This window comes from Clarias gariepinus, chromosome 17 (assembly GCF_024256425.1).
Source record: "Clarias gariepinus isolate MV-2021 ecotype Netherlands chromosome 17, CGAR_prim_01v2, whole genome shotgun sequence".
Taxonomy (NCBI): Eukaryota; Metazoa; Chordata; class Actinopteri; order Siluriformes; family Clariidae; genus Clarias; species Clarias gariepinus.
In genome coordinates, this window is record NC_071116.1 from 10735001 (window position 1) to 10754049 (window position 19049).

A 19049-nucleotide genomic window follows, 5' to 3' on the forward strand; every position below is an offset into this window, starting at 1 on the left:
GAGACAGGTACTTGGTGTATCATCAGGTAAGGGGAAATTGGACAAGGAGACTTGGTGGTAAAATGAGGAAGTCCAGGAGTGTATACAGGGAAAGAGGCTAGCTAGGAAGAAGTGGGACACAGAGGACTGAAGAGAGTAGACAGGAGTACAGGGAGATGCAGAGTAAGGTGAAGGTAGAGATGGCAAAAGCCAAACAAAGAGCATATGAGGACTTGTATGCTAGGCTAGACAGTAAGGAGGGAGAGGTGGAACTGTATAGGTTGGCAAGGCAGAGAGATAGAGATGGGAAGGATGTGCAGCAGGTTAGAGTGATTAAAGATAGAGATGGAAATGTACTGACAGATGCCAGGGGGGTGATGGGAAGATGAAAGGAGTACTTTGAGGAGTTGATGAATGAGGAAAATGAAAGAGAACGAAGAGTAGAAGAGGTGACTGTTGTGGAACAGGAAGTAGCAAATATTAGTAGAAGTGAGGTAAGGTGAGGGCGTTGACGAGGATGAAGAGTGGAAAGGCTGTTGGTCCTGATGACATACCTGTGGAGGTGTTTAGGAGAGGTGGCAGTAGAGTTTCTGACTAGTTTGTTTAACAAGATCTTGGAGAGTGAGAGGATTCCAGAGGAATGGAGGAGAAGTGTATTGGTGCCATTTTTTAAGAACAAGGGAGATGTGCAAAGCTGTGGCAATTATAGAGGTATAAAGCTAATAAGCCAGAAAATGAAGCTGTGGGAAAGGGTAGTGGAAGCTAGGTTAAGGGCAGAGGTGAGCATTTGTGAGCAGCAATATGGTTTTATGACTAGAAAGAGTACATCAGATGCAGTGAGGATGCTGGCAGAGAAGTACAGAGAAGGTAACAGAGTTGCATTGTGTCTTTTTGAATTTATAAAAAGCGTATGACAGGGTACCAAGAGAGGAGCTGTGGTATTGTATGACAAGGTCTGGAGTGGCAGATAAGTATGTTAGAGTGGTGCAGGACATGTATGAGAGCTGTAAGACAGTGGTGAGATGTGCTGTAGGGGTGACAGAAGAGTTCAAGGTGGAGGTGGGTCTGCATCAAGGATCGGCTCTAAGCCCCATTTTGCTTGCTCTGGTAATGGACAGGATGACAGATGAGGTAAGACAGGAGTCTCCATGGACTATGATGTTGGCAGATGACATTGTGCTTTATAGCGAGAGCAGGGAACAGGTGGAGGAAAATTTGGAGAGGTATGCTCTGGAAAGCAGAGGAATGAAGGTTAGCCGCAGCAAGACAGAATGTGTGTGTAAATGAGAGGGACCCAAGAAGATCGGTGAGGCTACAGGGAGCAGAGGTAAAGAAGGTGCAGGATTTAAAGTACGTAGGGTCAACGGTCCAGAGCAATGGAGAGTGTTCAAAGGAGATGAAGAGGCGGGTACAGGCAGGTTGGAATGGGTGGAGAAAAGTGTCAGGAGTGTTGTGCGATAAAAGAGTATCAGCGAGAATGAAAGGAAAGGTGTACAGGACAGTGGTGAGACCAGCAATGCTCTATGGCTTAGAGACAGTGGCGCTGAAAAAGACAGGAGGCAGAGTTGGAGGTAGCAAAGCTGAAGATGTTACGGTTCTCTTTGGGAGTGACAAGGATGGATAGGAGTGAGTTTATCAGAGGGACAACCCACGTTAGATGTTTTGGAGATAAAGTCAGAGAGGCCAGATTAAGGTGGTTTGGACATGTTCAGAGGAGAGATTGTGAATATATTGGTAGAAGGATGCTGAGGTTGGAACTGCCAGGCAGGAGGTCTAGAGGAAGACCAAAGAGGAGATTTATGAATGCAGTGAGAGAGGACATAAAGTTAGTTGGTGTAAGAGAAGAGGATGCAGAGGATAGGGTTAGATGGAGGCAAATGATTCGCTGTGGCGACCCCTGAAAGGGAACAGTCAGCAAGTGAGAAAAAAAAGCTTTAGCAAAGGACAGATTAACAAAGTTCAGAGAATAATTATACAGCAACCCAGAACTGCTCGAGGAGAACAGAAGAAAGAACTCTAGGAAAAAAAAAAAAAAAAAAAAAAAAACCTACAGAGGTAGATTCATCATCTCTCTCTCTCCACCTTTCCCCATCTTCTGCATCCTCAACACTTGTACCTACTAGCTTCATATCTCATTTATTACATCCACATACCTCCCCTTTGGCCTGCTTCTTTGCTTCCTGACTGCCAGCTCCATGTCCTACATTTTCCTACCAATATGCTCAACGCTTCCTCTTCAGAACATGTCCAAACCATCCTAATCTGGCCAACCAAAGAGAACTTCAACATCTTTAGCTCTTACTCCTGTCTCTTTCTTAGTGAAAGAGACAGGAGTAAGACACACAGCATGGCCGGTCTCACTATTGTCTTGTACATCTTCCCCTTGATAGTCAATATTTTTTCTATCACAGAACTCCCAACACCTTTTTTCACCCATTTCAACCTGCCTGCCCTCGCTTATTTACCTCTTTCCCACTTTCTCCATTACACTAGACTGTTGATCCCAAGTACTTGTACTCCTCTACCTTCTTCACCTTGTATTCTAATTGTTCCACTTTCCTCCCTTTTATTGTGGAAATGTTGTGTAGCATGGTTGTTAAAAACTTATATACATATGACAAGTTCTGTTTTCTTTGTTTTTGTTTTTTTTTTACTTTTGTTTTTTTAAGCATTACACAAACTTTTGAACTTCAATGCATGATATAAAAAAAATATATATATTTATTTAATAAATATATATATATATATATATATATATATATATATATATATATATATATATATATTTTTTTTTGTACAAAATCTCATACAGTGGAACCTCCGATTAACGAGCATAATTCTTCCGGAAGTAGGCTCGTATTTCAAAACACTCGTAAATCAAAGCACATTTTCCCATAAGAAATAATGGAAATTAAAATAATTTGTTCCTCAGCCCCAAAAAATAAATACATAAAAATAATTAACAAAATCTACAGTAAAAATAAAACAAATTAACCTGCATGTTAGGCATGTGGGGTAACCTACGTTACCTTAAAAAAAGTAAAAATAAATCCAGACAGATAAGTGTTTCCATTTATGCGCACAGGCGCTGTGTGTGTGTTTAAAGGCACATTAAAGGCAAGAAAGAGAGAGTAAACTGGCATGGTATCAAATTACACGCGCGCTCACACAACACACACAAACACTGACACACTAACGACAAGAGAAAGAGTGTGTGTGCGAACCGGCGCTGTGTCAAATTACGCGCACGCACACGCATAACGCACTCTGCAGTGCAAGAGAAAGAAAAAACGCGCACACACAAACAATAACACACAGTAAAGGCAAGACAGAGCGTGTGTGTTTGTGTGTAAACCGGCGCGGTGTCAAACTACGCACGCACACAACACACTGCAGCGCAAAAACACACACACGGATGTTGATTATACCAGTAAGAGACGAGCACTAAGACCCAGCAGGGGAGGTGATTACCCGCTGCGCAAGAGAGAGAAAAACCGTTGGCTCAGTTGTGATCACGTGAAGCTCGGCGTCAAATCAAGAAGCGCATGCGTGATACATGATACTCTGTGCTCATAAACCAAGACAATGCTCGTAAACCAAGTCAAATGTATTAAAACTCTTTGCTCGTCAATGCTCGTTAACCGCGTTACTCGTAATCCAAGGTTTCACTGTACTAGTATAAAGTGGAACCTTGGATTGAGACTAACGTTTTACAAGACAAGGAAAATTGTAAATAAATTTTAACTTAAACGAGTGAGGTCTTGATATACAAGTAGTACAATTGCACTTTTTCCACCGAGAGTCACATAATAACCAATACTGAGCCAATGGTTCTCTCTCGTGCTGTGGGGTTGTGGTTAATTTTCTTCCACGCTCAGTTTTAGTGCGGGTGCATCACTTATATATACTGTTTGATATAACATTGTGACCACATGTCTCTGCGCGTGCGTAAAGCAAGCGTCATTGGAGAGGTTTCTTGTTAAAGATCCAGTTTCCAAAGTCTCTGTCAGAAAGCAGTGATTTCTTTAGTGTGTGCATGGGTAAGTGTCATTAGAGGGGTTCCTTATTAAAGATATTTCCCTACAGAGCATATTTTTATATTCATATTTTTGGGCTATGAAACGAATCGTCAGAGATTCCATTATTTCTTATGGGAAAATTGACTATGATGTACAAGCATGCTTCCAGACTAATTATGCTTGCAATTCACGGTTTAGCTGTACTCAATACAGAAATAATTAAACTTATTTCCGAAACCTATACTTTATTACCACAACTGATATTCATAAGATGTAAATTTAATTAATAGAAAAAAGTACTTAGATTTTAAATCTGTAGAATCTACAAATTATGTTCTTCCAAGTTTGTCATGTCATTTTGAAAAAAAAGTAAGGTTACATTCCAATAAAATGGTTGTAAATTGTGAAAGGTTGCGGTAAAGAGACAAATCCAAAAACTTTAAACGATTACATTAAAAATAAATATTTTAGAACTTCAAGTAACTGTGCATGACTATTAATAATTCATTTTAAAAAATATAAAAATGTATTTGCTTTGCTACCAGTGTTAATGTTTTCAGAATGTTGCGAATTAGATTTTTTAGGAAATTATGTTCAAAAAGGTGTAAAGTAAAAGTTTTCAAATTAATGTTAATTTATATCCATTAATTTAGGCATTTTTTTTTTCATGCTTAAAATTTTTTAAACCAATATTTTTGACCAAGATATCACCCAAATAATATTGCACATGATTTTGCTAATTGCTAATGCACATAATCTTGAAACCAGGCATACAAATTCCAGGTCAGACTAGTGGCTACATGTTTTCTCGGCTGTGACCATTACATAAGTGCCTCATCATTGGAAAATAAACAGTGAATCGGCAAGACAGTTTTTAAAGCAAAAGTATACAAGGTATTTCCAACAGATGTTACATGACACATTAGACGCCAACCCTGTTGTGTTAACAAATTCAAGATGGCGCCGGTGAGGTCGGCTGCCGTCACGACTGCTCCGACCAGATTTTCTTTGTTTTTGTTCTTTAAGTTAGTTTTTACCGTTTTAAAACCAGTCAAATTACCACCATGTAGTACATTAGTTATGATAGAGACACTCTTGTTTCTATTGGTATACAATGTACTCAATTCGACGTTTTTAACTCCGGATCCGAGCTGGCCGAGTGAGATCCTGAGGGAAAACAAAGGACGCGACGCGAAGCGGCGGCCCCGAGGGAAACGAGTCGGCGTCAGGAACAGGCTGAGAGCCCGTGCACACCGCACACCTCTGCCTAGCATCCTGCTCGCCAACGTCCAGTCACTGGAAAACAAGCTCGATGACCTCAGGGCCAGGATAAAGTTCCAGAGAGACATTCGGGACTGCAACCTCCTCTGCTTCACCGAGACATGGCTGAACCCAGCGGTGCCGGACCACGCCATCCAGCCGGCCGAGTTCTTCTCGGTTCACTGCATGGACAGGACGCGGGACTCGGGGAAGTCAAGGGGAGGCGGCGTGTGTTTAATGGTGAACAGCAGCTGGTGCAACAGCGCGAGTGTTGTTCCTCTCACACGCTCCTGCACACCAACTCTGGAGCTACTGTCCATTATGTGTCGTCCTTTTTACCTTCCTCGAGAGTTTACATCGGTCATAATCAGCGCCGTTTATATTCCACCACAAGCGGACACGGACACTGCCTTATGCGAGCTGCATGAGGCACTCACACAGCAACAAACAACACCGGGACGCTGCCCAGAACTTTTATCAGCATATCACCTGCCCCACCAGGGGCGAAAGGACACTGGATCATTGCTACACCACAGTCAAGGACGGTTACAAGGCACAATCTCGCCCTCCGTTTGGTAAATCCGACCACGCCGCCATCTTCCTCATGCCAAAATACAAACAAAGGCTGAAACAGGAAGTTCCGGTTCAGAGGGAGGTCGCGCGCTGGACGGACCAATCGGTGGCCGCGTTACAGGACGCACTCGATGACGCAGACTGGGACATGTTCAGAAACAGCTCCGATGGTGACGTCAGCGTGTTTACGGAAGCGGTTGTGGGATTCATCGGGAAACTAGCGGATGATACCGTGGAGAAAAAGGCTATTAAAACGTTTCCCAACCAGAAGCCGTGGGTGGATAAAACCATCCGCGACGCTCTGAAATCTCGCACCGCTGCCTACAACACGGGACTCGCGTCGGGGGACATGGAACCATACAAGGCTGCGTCATACAGCGTCCGGAAGGCGGTGAAAGAGGTGAAGCAGCGCTACGGGAGGAAACTAGAGTCACAACTTCAACAGAGTAGGAGCCTGTGGCAGGGATTAAGGACAATAACGGATTATAAAGCACCAACATCCGGTATGATAAACGCAGACGTGACTCTGGCAGACGAGCTGAACACTTTCTATGCTCGCTTCGAGGCTGCAGCTAAAGACGCTAGCGATGCTAATGCTAGCGGCGCTAATGGCTGCAGACAGGAAGTCACTGCCAGCACCGGAAGACGCGTTCATCATCACCGAGCACAACGTGAGGAGATCCTTCAAGAGAGTGAACACCAGGAAAGCAGCAGGACCAGATGGCATCTCAGGCCGCATTCTCAGAGCCTGCGCAGACCAGCTAGCACCTGTGTTCACTGAGATATTCAACATCTCTTTATCTCAGTCGGTGATCCCCACATGCTTCAAAGAGTCCATTATTGTTCCAGTCCCAAAGAAACCTCATCCTGCTTCCCTCAATGACTATCGCCCTGTAGCCCTCACTTCAGTAGTGATGAAGTGCTTTGAACGCCTGGTCAGAGACTTCATCATTTCTTCACTACCAGACACACTGGACCCACTACAGTTTGCATACCGTCCAAACCGTTCCACGGACGATGCAATCTCACATCTCCTCCACACATCTCTCACTCACCTGGACACTCGGAGGGGGAATTATGTGAAAATGCTCTTCATCGACTACAGCTCTGCATTTAATACCATAATTCCCTCCACACTCACCACCAAGCTGGAGCACCTGGGACTCAGCTCATCCATGTGTCAGTGGATCTCCAATTTTCTGACTGGCAGACCACAGGCAGTAAGGATGGGCGGCCATGTCTCAGCCTCCATCACTCTCAGTACTGGAGCCCCCCAGGGTTGTGTTCTGAGCCCCCTGCTGTACTCTCTGTACACCTCTGACTGCGTGGCCACTACCAACTCCACGTCAAGTTTGCTGACGACACTGTCGTGGTGGGCCTGATCACCAACAACGATGAGACGGCCTACCTGGAGGAGGTTGGAAATCTGGAGAACTGGTGCCAGAGAAACAATCTCCTCCTGAACGTCAGCAAGACAAAGGAGCTGATAGTGGACTTCAGTACAAAGCAGGAGAGGAACTACCAGACCCCCATCATCAACAGGAGCCCAGTGGAGAGAGTGGACAGCTTCAGATACCTCGGTGTTCACATCACGCAGGACCTGACATGGTCCTGTCACATCAACACCGTGGTAAAAAAGGCCCGGCAGCGTCTGTACCACCTCAGACGCTTGAGAGACTTTAGACTGCCCTCCAAGGTGCTCAGGAATTTCTACTCCTGCACCATAGAGAGCATCCTGACGGGAAATATCACGACCTGGTTCGGGAACAGCACCATGCAGGACAGACGAGCTCTACAGAGGGTGGTGCGATCAGCTGAGCGCATCATCCGCATCGAGCTCCCTGACCTGCACTCAATCTACACCAAGCGGTGCTGGACCAAGGCCAGGAAGGTCGTGAAGGACCTCAGCCATCCCAACAATGGACTGTTTACTCTGTTGCGGTCTGGGAAATTTCTGCGATTCCGCTCCCTGAGGGCCAACACAGAGAGACTGAGGAGGAGCTTCTTCCTGCAGGCGATAAGGTCTCTCAACCACACCACTAGGCAAAACTAACAAAATATTTTCACAGTTCTCAAAATCAATCAATCAATCTTTATACATCCATGGACAATATGGACAACTCCACGCACATCACATCTACACTACATGTTCACGTTTACATTCTGGACCATTACACAAAGTCACTTTAATAACCATTGCACAAAGTCACTTTTTCTATGCATACTTGCACAAAATTATAGTTCTATGTATACAATATATTTCTATTTTCAGGTTCTATTTTTTCTAGTTAAATTTTTATTTAAATTTTTTATCATATTTTTTATATTGATATTTATTACTTATAAGTTTTAATTCTCTTTTTAAGGTCACTGGCGGTCGTGTAAGCATTTCACTACATTTCGTACTGTGTATGACTGTGTATGTGACAAATAAAATTTGAATTTGATTTGAAAATTTGAAATTTGTTAATCACCATGGCTCCTCCAATACCGGCATATTGATGCACTCCCTGAAAGCACACACTGAATCGGCTTATTGTTGAATTTCTAGTGTTTTTAAGGCATCATCAGTGTGAAAGAAGCTAAATACTCTTAAATCAACCAGCCATTTAAAAGCAAGTACTACAGAATCCAGAATTTCACAACAAATTACTTGAGGCAGCATCCAACACCTAACACTAGCCTAAAGTAATAACTTGCGTGTGGTCATTTCATGGTTTTTCAAAGTTGTGTGTCACAAACTTTTATTATCCTACTGGACACATTTACCAATTATGGGATCTTTTTACTGGTACCCTGTGCCCAATATTGCTGCTACACTTTACCTTACAGTAAATACTATACATTACATAAGTTAATTAAATAATATAAAATGAATTGTAATTTGGTTTTTGTGACCTATATATGGCTGAAGCCTAAAGGAGCAGTCTGGCACCATATAAGCATACTTAAACGAACCAAGGGCATCAAAATCTTTCACATAAAATATAAACATAATAAATGGAAATACATACAATTATATACTGTATTGTAAGATCACAGTGGAACCTTTTCAGGTTCCAGTGGTTCTTTTATACATTTTGGCTTGATAAACAAGCGAGTCTTGATGTACAAGTTCAGAATATTATGGACTTTATGTGGCATGCATTGTGGGTAATCGTCTCCCATACTTGATCTCAGTGTGCGTGCTTCACTCGTATATTCACACACGCATATGAACTGTATTATAATGCGTGTGCGCGCGCATGTAGCAAAACCAAGTGTCATTAGAGGAGTTCCTAGTTAAAGATCCAGTTCCTCTCTCTTTCTGTAAGAAAGCACTGATTCCATTAGTGAGCGTGCATGCGCGGAAGTGTCAGAGAGTGTGTGCCTCCTCCCTCCTTCGCTCACCATGTGCAAGTTAATTTGTTTTATTTTTACTTTACAGGAGTGTTTGTTAATGTGTGCGTGTACCCAAGAGACGCAAACATTAGAGATGTTCCTTGTTAAAGGAGCAGCGTTTCCATTAGTGTGTGTGTGTGTGTGGTCCCACACAGTGGCCCAGTAGGAAAATAGGCACAAACACTAACTCTTCTGTCTGCATTTATTGTTCAGGTTAATTTTTTTTTATTTTTACATTTACATTTTGTATTAATTATTTTTATATATAAAAAAAATAGTTTTTTTTTTTATCATTTCCTATGGGGAAATTTGCTTTGATATACAAGTGTACAAGCATGCTTCCGGAATAAATTATGCTCGCAAACTTAGGTTCCACTTTGTTTTTTTTTTAGATAAAATTATTAGAAACCTATTTATACAATTAACTAAAAAAATTATCCACCTAAAAAATTATTAACCTAAGAAATATCCAAGTTCCGATGCATCCCCACTATAAAATGCATTTATTATCTATGATTTGAGTTTGGAGGGAGTTAGGCGATAATTATTTTTATCTTTTTTACCCCCCAGAGTAGTAGAAGCACCATTTTCAAGTGGGTACTTTTTTCAGAGAAGTCAAAATGTAATAAATAAAAGCAATGGAAACAAGTGCTTTACTGCGACATCTGCAAAGTGTGTAAAAATACAATTTCAAATTGGCTGTTTATGTAACAACCTCAACAGCAACCTCTTTTTGTTAAAAAAAAAAAAATGTCTTGGTTATGGATAGGAATCAATCACCTTCAGATACAATATGACGACTCTTGGGTGCCAATTTGATTAAAATTGCAGCTCTATAAGTACCAAGATTTTATAAATATCCTGATTCGATAATTTTATTACAATTTTAAACCTTTAAAAAAAGTTTAAAAATTTAACGTAGCCGTCCTTTACAACATTAATTTTCTCACTTAAAAGCCAAGCCCAGCATTTAAACATTACAAACTAACTTCAAATATAGTTTAAAATTTCACTGAGCAGCAAGTATCTCTGTCCTCTGTAAACATGAGAACAAATGGATGAAACATGTGAACACTGCATAGAAAATCATGGTGTATTTTATAAACATCACATAATATGGTGATTATTCCATTACTATCCATGGACTGTCATTATAACACAATTAAAATTCTTAAGAAAAACACCACATGACCAAGCAAAACAGAAAAACGATTATAAATCGATCAAGCATGATAAGTACCTTACAAGTGTAGGGAAGGCAAGTAATTTGCAAAACGACAGTGAGACAAAACGGACCCCAGCAGGTGTAGCAGGGGGGCGGCTGGTCATTAGCTGGAGCAGCTGCTCAGCCTCCTCATCTGTGGGTCTAGAAGAGGGAACAAGAACAACACTATTTAATGATTCATGCTATGAATGTATTCGTGGCTTCTGGTTATAGTGTTTTAGCTCCAACTCCAGAACACTACATATAGTCTAAAGATATAAGGTATGCATCTACATTTTAATTCAATGCTTTTATACTTAACACAGTGCCATGAAAAGTGTTTGCACCTTTCTGATCTCTTCCATTTTTACATACAAATTATCCTCTCATAATATGTTACATAACCAATCGAGATTAGTCAGCTCATTCCAGAAGCATTTATGGCATTTGACAGACACCCTTAACCAGAGCTGCTTACATTTATCTCAATATTTATTGAAGTAACCGTGGAAGCCCATGTCAAGACGATATGTGCTTGACAAACAAACTTATATGTTTTATATTATGAGCAAAAACTTTTTTCACCACAATTTGACAATTTCAACACTTTCCAAAGCAACTGCAAACTAAAGTTGCTGATTAAAAATGTACTGACCAATTAGTTTGTTTTAAACAATTTGTAGTTCACCTATCTATTAACTTGTACACCACATGAGGGCACAGTTGCAGTTCAATTTTCAAAGGAAGAAGTAATTGATACAATGTAAAAGTAACACCCAATCAGAATTTACCTTGCCATTTTGTGCAAAGTTGAGCAAACAGTGTTGTCAGGTTGGGCGGCTGTCCGGTTAGTGGAATAATCATCATCCTTGGCTGGAACAGTGCCTTTTGCTCATAATAAATATTATGCAAAGTTTCATAAAAGAAGGGTTATGAATAAATAGTTAAAATACGATTTTAGTTCTGGTATTGATTTTGGTATTTTGCCTTTATTTTATTAATTCATGTATTTATTTATTTTTGCCCAACAGCGGTAAACAGTGTTTTTGGGAATGTTTGAGAAGAATTCAGAATTCTAAATTTCACTCAAGCATGCCCAAAATATACAACAGGACAAATGCTTATATATAGGAAAATGCAGCAGCAATTAAACTGTATTTCACACTATGATTAAACTTTGCAATTAATCCACTCTGGGTGCCAAACCGTTAGAAACACCCATACTGCTCATCGATCGACTAAAGTCTGTTACACAAATAGTTATTTTCTTACTATTGGTGTAACCAGTAATGTACAAGTATTTGATCTCCCTGTGATTTTGCAAGTTCTCTTACTTAGAAATCATGGAGGGGTCTACAATTTTCAGCATAGGTACATTTCCACTGTGAGAGACAGAATCTAAAAAGAAAAATCCGGGAATCACATTGTATGATTTTGTAACAATTTATTTGTAAATTACTGTGTCAAATAGGTATTTGATCACGTAAGTCAAAAAATTTTAATATTTGGTGCAGAAGCCTTCATTAACAATTACAGAGGTGGGACTTCCGGTTTCAATATGAGCGGGTAGCATGTTTTTTTTTGACAGCTCCGCATTGAATCCAATAGAATACATTTATTATTAGAAATGCAACAGGTTTTTGATTTACATTTGACTTGTCAGAGTTGCTGGTTTAGAATATTAGTAGTTAAACATGCCAGCCAAGCCTAATAAAGCAGCGGAACAGGCCGCGACCGCCTCAGACTCTGCTACAGAAGACATAGCAACTGAAAATACTCAGGACGCGGGTACTGCAGCAATTATTAGCGCAATATCTTCTCTGCGCTCGGAAATACACTCAATTAAATCCGATATCGGGGAGATAATAGACTCCAAAATTGAACAACTTCGATACGAGGAGAACTTGGGCCTTTTAACAGGAGGCCAGCTCAGCAATTTCGGCGGTTAAAATCGCAGTGGATGAGCATGCTTCCTAACTGGCAAGCCTGGAAACTAACGCTTCTGCTTCTTCGGATGCGGTAACTAAGCTAGAGCAAGAAGTAGGCCGACTTAATCAGGTGATAGAGCAGCTAACGGACAAATGTACAGATCTTGAAGGGCATAATAGGAGACAAAATATCCGTGTTCTACACATTAAAGAAGGGGCCGAGTCCGGGATGAAACCGAGGGACTTTATGGCGCAACTTCTGATGGAAGCATTATCGCTAGATAATCTGCCATTTGTTGATCGTGCATTGCGAAACTGTCCCGGAGATAAAGAACCACCGAGGGCTTTCGTGCTTCGGCTACACTACACCCACGAAATGGAAGAAATTCTGCAGAAAGCGGCCAGGATACAGCAAGTTACTTTCAAAGGGCAATGAATCAACATCTTCCCCGATTACCCTCCAGCAGTTGTAAAACGCTGCACGATCTTCAAACGTGAAAGGAAATTGTTGAAGGACAAACCAGGTGTCAAGTATGGTCTACAGTATCCAACAAAATTAAAGGTTACATACAATGGCAAGGAACATTATTTCACGGATCCAGACAAGGCCATTAAGTTCGCGGAAAACTGCTTTGGATCAGAGTGACTGCTCTAAGGAAGTTGCATAATTGAGATAAGTGCGATCACTCAGTCGTTAAGTGCATTTTTCATTTCTTTTCTTCTCTTAAACATAACCCATTTGGTACCTGTTCCTTTGCTTTTCTATATATTCTGGGATGTTGTTCGAAACCCTCCACTGTGGAGCTATGTTGATTTAATGTTTAAGGGTCAACGAGTAACATATATGTTAGGTGTTTTCTAGAAAACTTAATTTGTTTATCATTTATATTATTACTGTTCTGATTTTTTTTCTCAATTTAACTTTTCAATTTAGCTTACTTCGTCTCGCACCGCAGGTTCTAATTGTCGGTTAGATGACGGGGCTGTTATTTAGGTTGGCGGGTGGGTGGGGTTTGAGACGCGTCAATGTGGTAAAATGTGTGGTGATAATTTATTGGGTTCTAAATGATGCAGAGTAATGCTGTAACATCAAGTAGCAGACAAGGGCTTGTTTTCGCTTTGTGGAATGTGAAAGGAATAAATTACCCCGTTAAAAGTAGTAAAGTACTATCACACTTTAATCACTGTCTGCTGATATCATTTTTATGCAGGAAACACATCTGAAATTTGATTCCAAGGATAAGTTGAAATGCAGGTGGATAGATCAGTCCAATTTTTCTGTTAAAGCTCGAGGGGTCGCTATCCTATTACGAAAAGGTGTGCCTTTTAAACTTAAAACTTTGAAAGCAATATGGAGAGATACATTTCTTCCCCATTACATTAGTGAATAGTTATGCCCCAAATTATGACAACCCAGGTTTTTTCAAGAAAGTTTTCGATCTCATTCCTAATATGTCTTAAAATAATTTAATCGTAGGAGGGGCCTTTAACTGTGTCATAGATGGATACCTGGACAGAGCTAAGAGAGCCCCCCAGTCCAATTCAAGGAACTTTTTAAATGCATTCATTAATAACTCTAATTTAGTGGATACATGGAGACTTTTTCATCCCACTGAGAGAGATTATACCTTTCATTCACAAGTTTACAATGTATACACATGCACTGATTATTTTTTGGTAGAAAATAAATTAATTTCCAATGTCATGAATAATAAGATCCATGACATACTATTTTCTGATCATGCGCCTGTAGAATTTGAACTTGACTTTGATAATTTAACATCCTCGCGTCCAGTGTGGAGAATGGACCCTCGGCTTGTCAGTGACCCTAAATTTTATGATTACATGCTTATACAATTGGAAATATTTTTGGAGAATAATGATACCCCCGAAGTTTCACCAGGATTAGTCTAGGAAACACCAATAGCATTTTTAAGAGGATGCGTTATATCGTATCAGGGGTCCAGAAATAAACTGTATAAAGCAAAACTTTTAGAGTTAGGGAAACAAATTCATCAATTAGATAATGAAAATGCACAAAAGCCCTCATTAGTAATTTACAAAAAAATTCTACAGTTAAGATACGAATACAATAAATTAGCTTCAGACAAATTAAGTAAATAATTCCTTCTCAATAAACAGAAACATTTTGAATTCGGGGATAAGCCACATAAACTACTTGCAAGACAGTTACGCAAATTAGAAAATGATAAGACAATTCATAAGATTAAGACAAAATCTGGAATCCAATGTACTTCTTCTAAAGATATAAACAACTGCTTTAAGGAATTCTATTCAAATTTATACACCTATGACCCTTGTATTGACTTACAAGCTATGGATAAGTTTCTAAATAAATGTAAGCTTCCTTCTCTTAATAAGGATATTTCTTTGGAAGAGTTAAAATGCACAGTTAATTCCTTAAAGAGTGGTAAAACTCCAGGCCCGGATGGCTTGCCCTCTGAGGTATACAAAAAAAATTAATGAAATACTCTTCTCAGAACATTTGAGGAGGCATTAGTGACCGGATTACTAGCAACGTTTAATGAAGCAGATATAACTGTTATTCAAAAAAAAAGGGTAAAACTACAGAGGAGGTTGAAGGATACAGACCGATCTCTCTCCTTAATGTAGATTAAAAAAATACTGTCAAAGATTCTTTCAAATAGACTTGGCAGATTAATTATTGGTCTAATTCAGACTGATCAGAATGGTTTTATCCCTGGTAGGAATGTGTCACAAAACACAAGGCGCCTCTTTAACATATTGTATCACTCCAAAGCTATTCAAGAAAATCTGGTAATCTCTCTAGATGCGGAAAAGGCATTTGATAGTGTCGAATCAAATGCTGTCTTTTTGCAGTACAGTGGAACCTCGGATTATGAGCACAATTCGTTCCGGAAGTGGGCTTGTATTCCAAAACACTCGTAAACCAAATCCAATTTTCCTATAGGAAATAGAAACTTGAATTATTCGTTCTACAGCCCAAATAAATACATAAAAATAATTAATACAAAATATAAAGTAAAAATAAAACAAATTAACCTGTACTTTACCTTAAAAAAATTTAAAGATAAATCCCGACAGAAGTGTTTCCGTTTGTGCACGCAGGGTGTGCACACACACACACTAAACGGATGGACACACACACACATTAAACGGATAGACTGTTTTTAAAATCGTTTAAAAATTAGCAAGGAACATCCCTAGTCACACTCGCGTAAACGCATACTAACAGGTTCACTGCTATAAAGTAAAACAACAACAACAAACAAATTAAACAGCTCCTTACCTTTGAAAACAATCGCGACAGAAGAGTTTGTGCGTTTGTTTGGCAACCTCAGGTTGCCAAACAAACACACAAACTCTCTGCCTTACACAGACACAAAAAAATTTCTAACTCCTTATTGCTAAGAATCATCATTTACCCCATCAAAATTGGATAGGACCTTTGTGCAATGGATAGAAAAATATTATTGAGTTTCTTTGGAGTGTTTTGGAGGAGCGAGTCGGGAAGCATGTTCCTCCACCTGCATCACATAGTATCCTGGCCACTTCTTCTTCCTCCAAACACGACCGAATGGAGATAAGACCAAAAAGTTCTACTTTGGTCCCATCTGACCACAGGACTTTCTCCCATGACTCCTCTGGATCATCTAAATGGTCCCTGGCAAACTTCAGACAGGCCTGGACATGGGCTGACTTAAGCAGGGGAACCTTCCGTGCGATGCGAGATTTTAAACCATGACGTCTTAAGTGTATTACTGATAGTAGGCTTGGAAACGATGGTCCCAGCTCTCTTTACGGCATTGACCAGCTCCTGCCGTGTAGTCCTGGGCTGATTCTTCACCATTCTAAGCATTATTGATGCCCCACGAGGAGAGATCTTCCGTGGGGCCCCAGTCCAAGAGCCATTGACAGTCATTAGCTTCTTCCAATTTCTGACAATTGCTCTAACAGATGTTCTTTTTTTATCAAACTGCATGGCAATTGCCCCCTAGCTCTTTCCAGCTTTGTCAATGTCTACAATTTTGTCTCATGTGTCTTTTGACAGCTCTTTGGTTTTGCCCATGTTGCTACTTAGACTTTGGTTGATTGTGGGGTGCACAGGTGTCTTTATAACAGCTAACGACCTCAAACAAGTGCTACTAATTTAGAATCATGAGCAAAGTGAAGCTGGACTACTTTAAAGTAAAATAACAGCTCTTTCAGGGTCAGAAATCTGGCTGATAAGCAAGTGATCAAATACTTATTTGACAGTAATTTACAAAAAAAATTTTTTTTTTTTTTTTAAATGATACAATGTGATTTCCGGATTTTTCTTTTTAGATTCTGTCTCTCACAGTGGAAATGCACCTATGCTAAAAATTGTGGCCCCCTATATGATTTTTAAGTAAAAGAACTTGCCTCACTGTATATGTACCACACAGTATATATACACACAGTATCTTACAAAAGTGAGTACACCCCTCACATTTTTGTAAATATTTTATTATATCTTTTCAAGGGACAACGCTAAAGATATGAAACTGATAAAATGTAATCAGTGTACAGCTTGATGTCCCCTTAAAATAACTCAACACAGCCATTAATGTCTGAACTGCTGGCAACAAAAGTGAGTACACCCCTAAATGAAAATATTCAAACTGTGCCCAGTGTCAATATTTTGTGTGGCCACCATTATTTTCCAGCACTGCTTTAACACTCTTGGTCATGGAGTTCACTAGAGTTTCACAGGTTGCCACAGGAATCCTCTTCCACTCCTCCTTGATCGCGTCACTAAGCTGGTGGATGTTAGACACTTTGCGCTTCTCCACCTTCCGTTTGAGGATGCCCTACAGATGCTCAATAGGGTTTAGATCTGGAGACATGCTTGGCCAGTCCAGCAACTTTACCCTCGGTTTCTTTAGCAAGGCAGTGGTTGTCTTGGAAGTGGTTTGGGGTCATTATCATGTTGGAATGAATATATATATATATATACACACATACATACACACACACACACAAGTTGGACAACGAAACCGAAACACCTGATTTTAGACCCCAATGATTTATTAGCATGGTAAAGGGCCTCCTTTTGCAGCCAATACAGCATCAGTTCGTCTTGGGAATGACAGATACAAGTCCTGCACGGACTTTGTGCGACACACACATTCTTCTTGCAGAATATTGGCCAGGATACTATGTGATGCAGGTGGAGGAACATGCTTCCTGACTTGCTCCTCCAAAACACTCCAAAGTAACTCAATAATATTTAGATCTGGTGACTGTGCAGGCCATTGGAGATGTTCAACTTCACTTTCATGTTCATTACACCACTCTGTCAACAGTCTTGTAGTGTGTATTGGTGCATTATTATCCTGATACACGGCACTGCCTTAAGGATACAATGTTTGAACTATTGAGTGCAGATGGTCCTCCAGAATGGTTCAGTAGTCCTTGGCAGTGACGCGCCACAAGTATTGGGCCTAGGGAATGCCGTGATATTGCAGCCCAAACCATCACTGATCCACCAACATGTTTTACTCTGGGCATGCAACAGTCTGGGTGTTATGCTTCTTCACACCATAACTCTCTCGGATGTGGAAAAGACAGTGAAGGTGGACTCATTATGGAACAATACATGTTTTACATTGTCCACAGCCTAAGGTTTTCGGTGCTGGCATCATTGAAACCGACGTTTGGCATTGGCACAAGTGACCAAAGGTTTGACTGTAGCAGCCCGGCCATGTACATTGACCCTGTGGAGTTGACGTGCACATTCATTTCTGCAGTGAATTAGGCAGCTGCGGTTTGATGTCTTTTGGATACAATCCGGGTTAGCACTCGGACATCCCTTCACACACTGTTCTTACTGATGGAATGTGCAATCAATGAAGTTTGGCCACCAGGCTGGTCAAGTTTACCCATGAAACCTCCAACACAAAACTGGCCAGTGTTTCAGTTTTGTTGTCCAAGCTAATATTATATATATATATAGATATATATATATATATATATATATATATATATATATATATACACACACATACATACACACACACATACACACACACACAGAGTGGCTTGCAAAAGTATTCGGCCCCCTTGAACCGTTCCACATTTTGTCACATTACAGCCACAAACATGATTTAATTTCATTAAAATTCCACGTAAAAGACCAATACAAAGTGGTGTACACTTGGGAAGGGAAACGAAAAGCATACATGATTCCAAACATTTTTTACAAATAAATAACTGCAAAGTGGGGTGTGCGTAATTATTCAGCCCCCTTTGGTCTGAGTGCAGTCAGTTGCCCATAGACATTGCCTGATGAGTGCTAATGACTAAATAGAGTGCACCTGTGTGTAACCTAATGTCAGTACAAATACAGCTGCTCTGTGTCAGCCTCAGAGGTTGTCTAAGAGAATATTGGGAGCAACAACCATGAAGTCCAAAGAACACACCAGACAGGTCAGGGATAAAATTTTCGAGAAATTTAAACCAAGCTTAGGCTACAAAAAGATTTCCAAAGCCTTGAACATCCCACGGAGCACTGTTCAAGCGATCATTCAGAAATGGAAGGAGTATGGCACAACTGTAAACCTACCAAGACAAGGCCGTCCACCTAAACTCACAGGCCGAACAAGGAGAGCGCTGATCAGAAATGCAGCCAAGAGGCCCATGGTGACTCTGGATAAGCTGCAGAGATTTACAGCTCAGGTG

At 40.4% G+C, this 19049-nt stretch overlaps 1 protein-coding gene across 1 annotated transcript in view; it reads right to left on the bottom strand.

Moving 5' to 3' along the window:
* The window catches only part of ints2 (integrator complex subunit 2), a 154950-nt gene that overhangs the window by 123047 nt on the left and 12854 nt on the right, over positions 1 to 19049 (bottom strand). The window contains exon 9 of the mRNA XM_053515907.1: positions 10453 to 10578. Within this exon, the coding sequence (XP_053371882.1) occupies positions 10453 to 10578 (126 nt within the window). The remainder of the gene's footprint in view (positions 1 to 10452; positions 10579 to 19049) is intronic.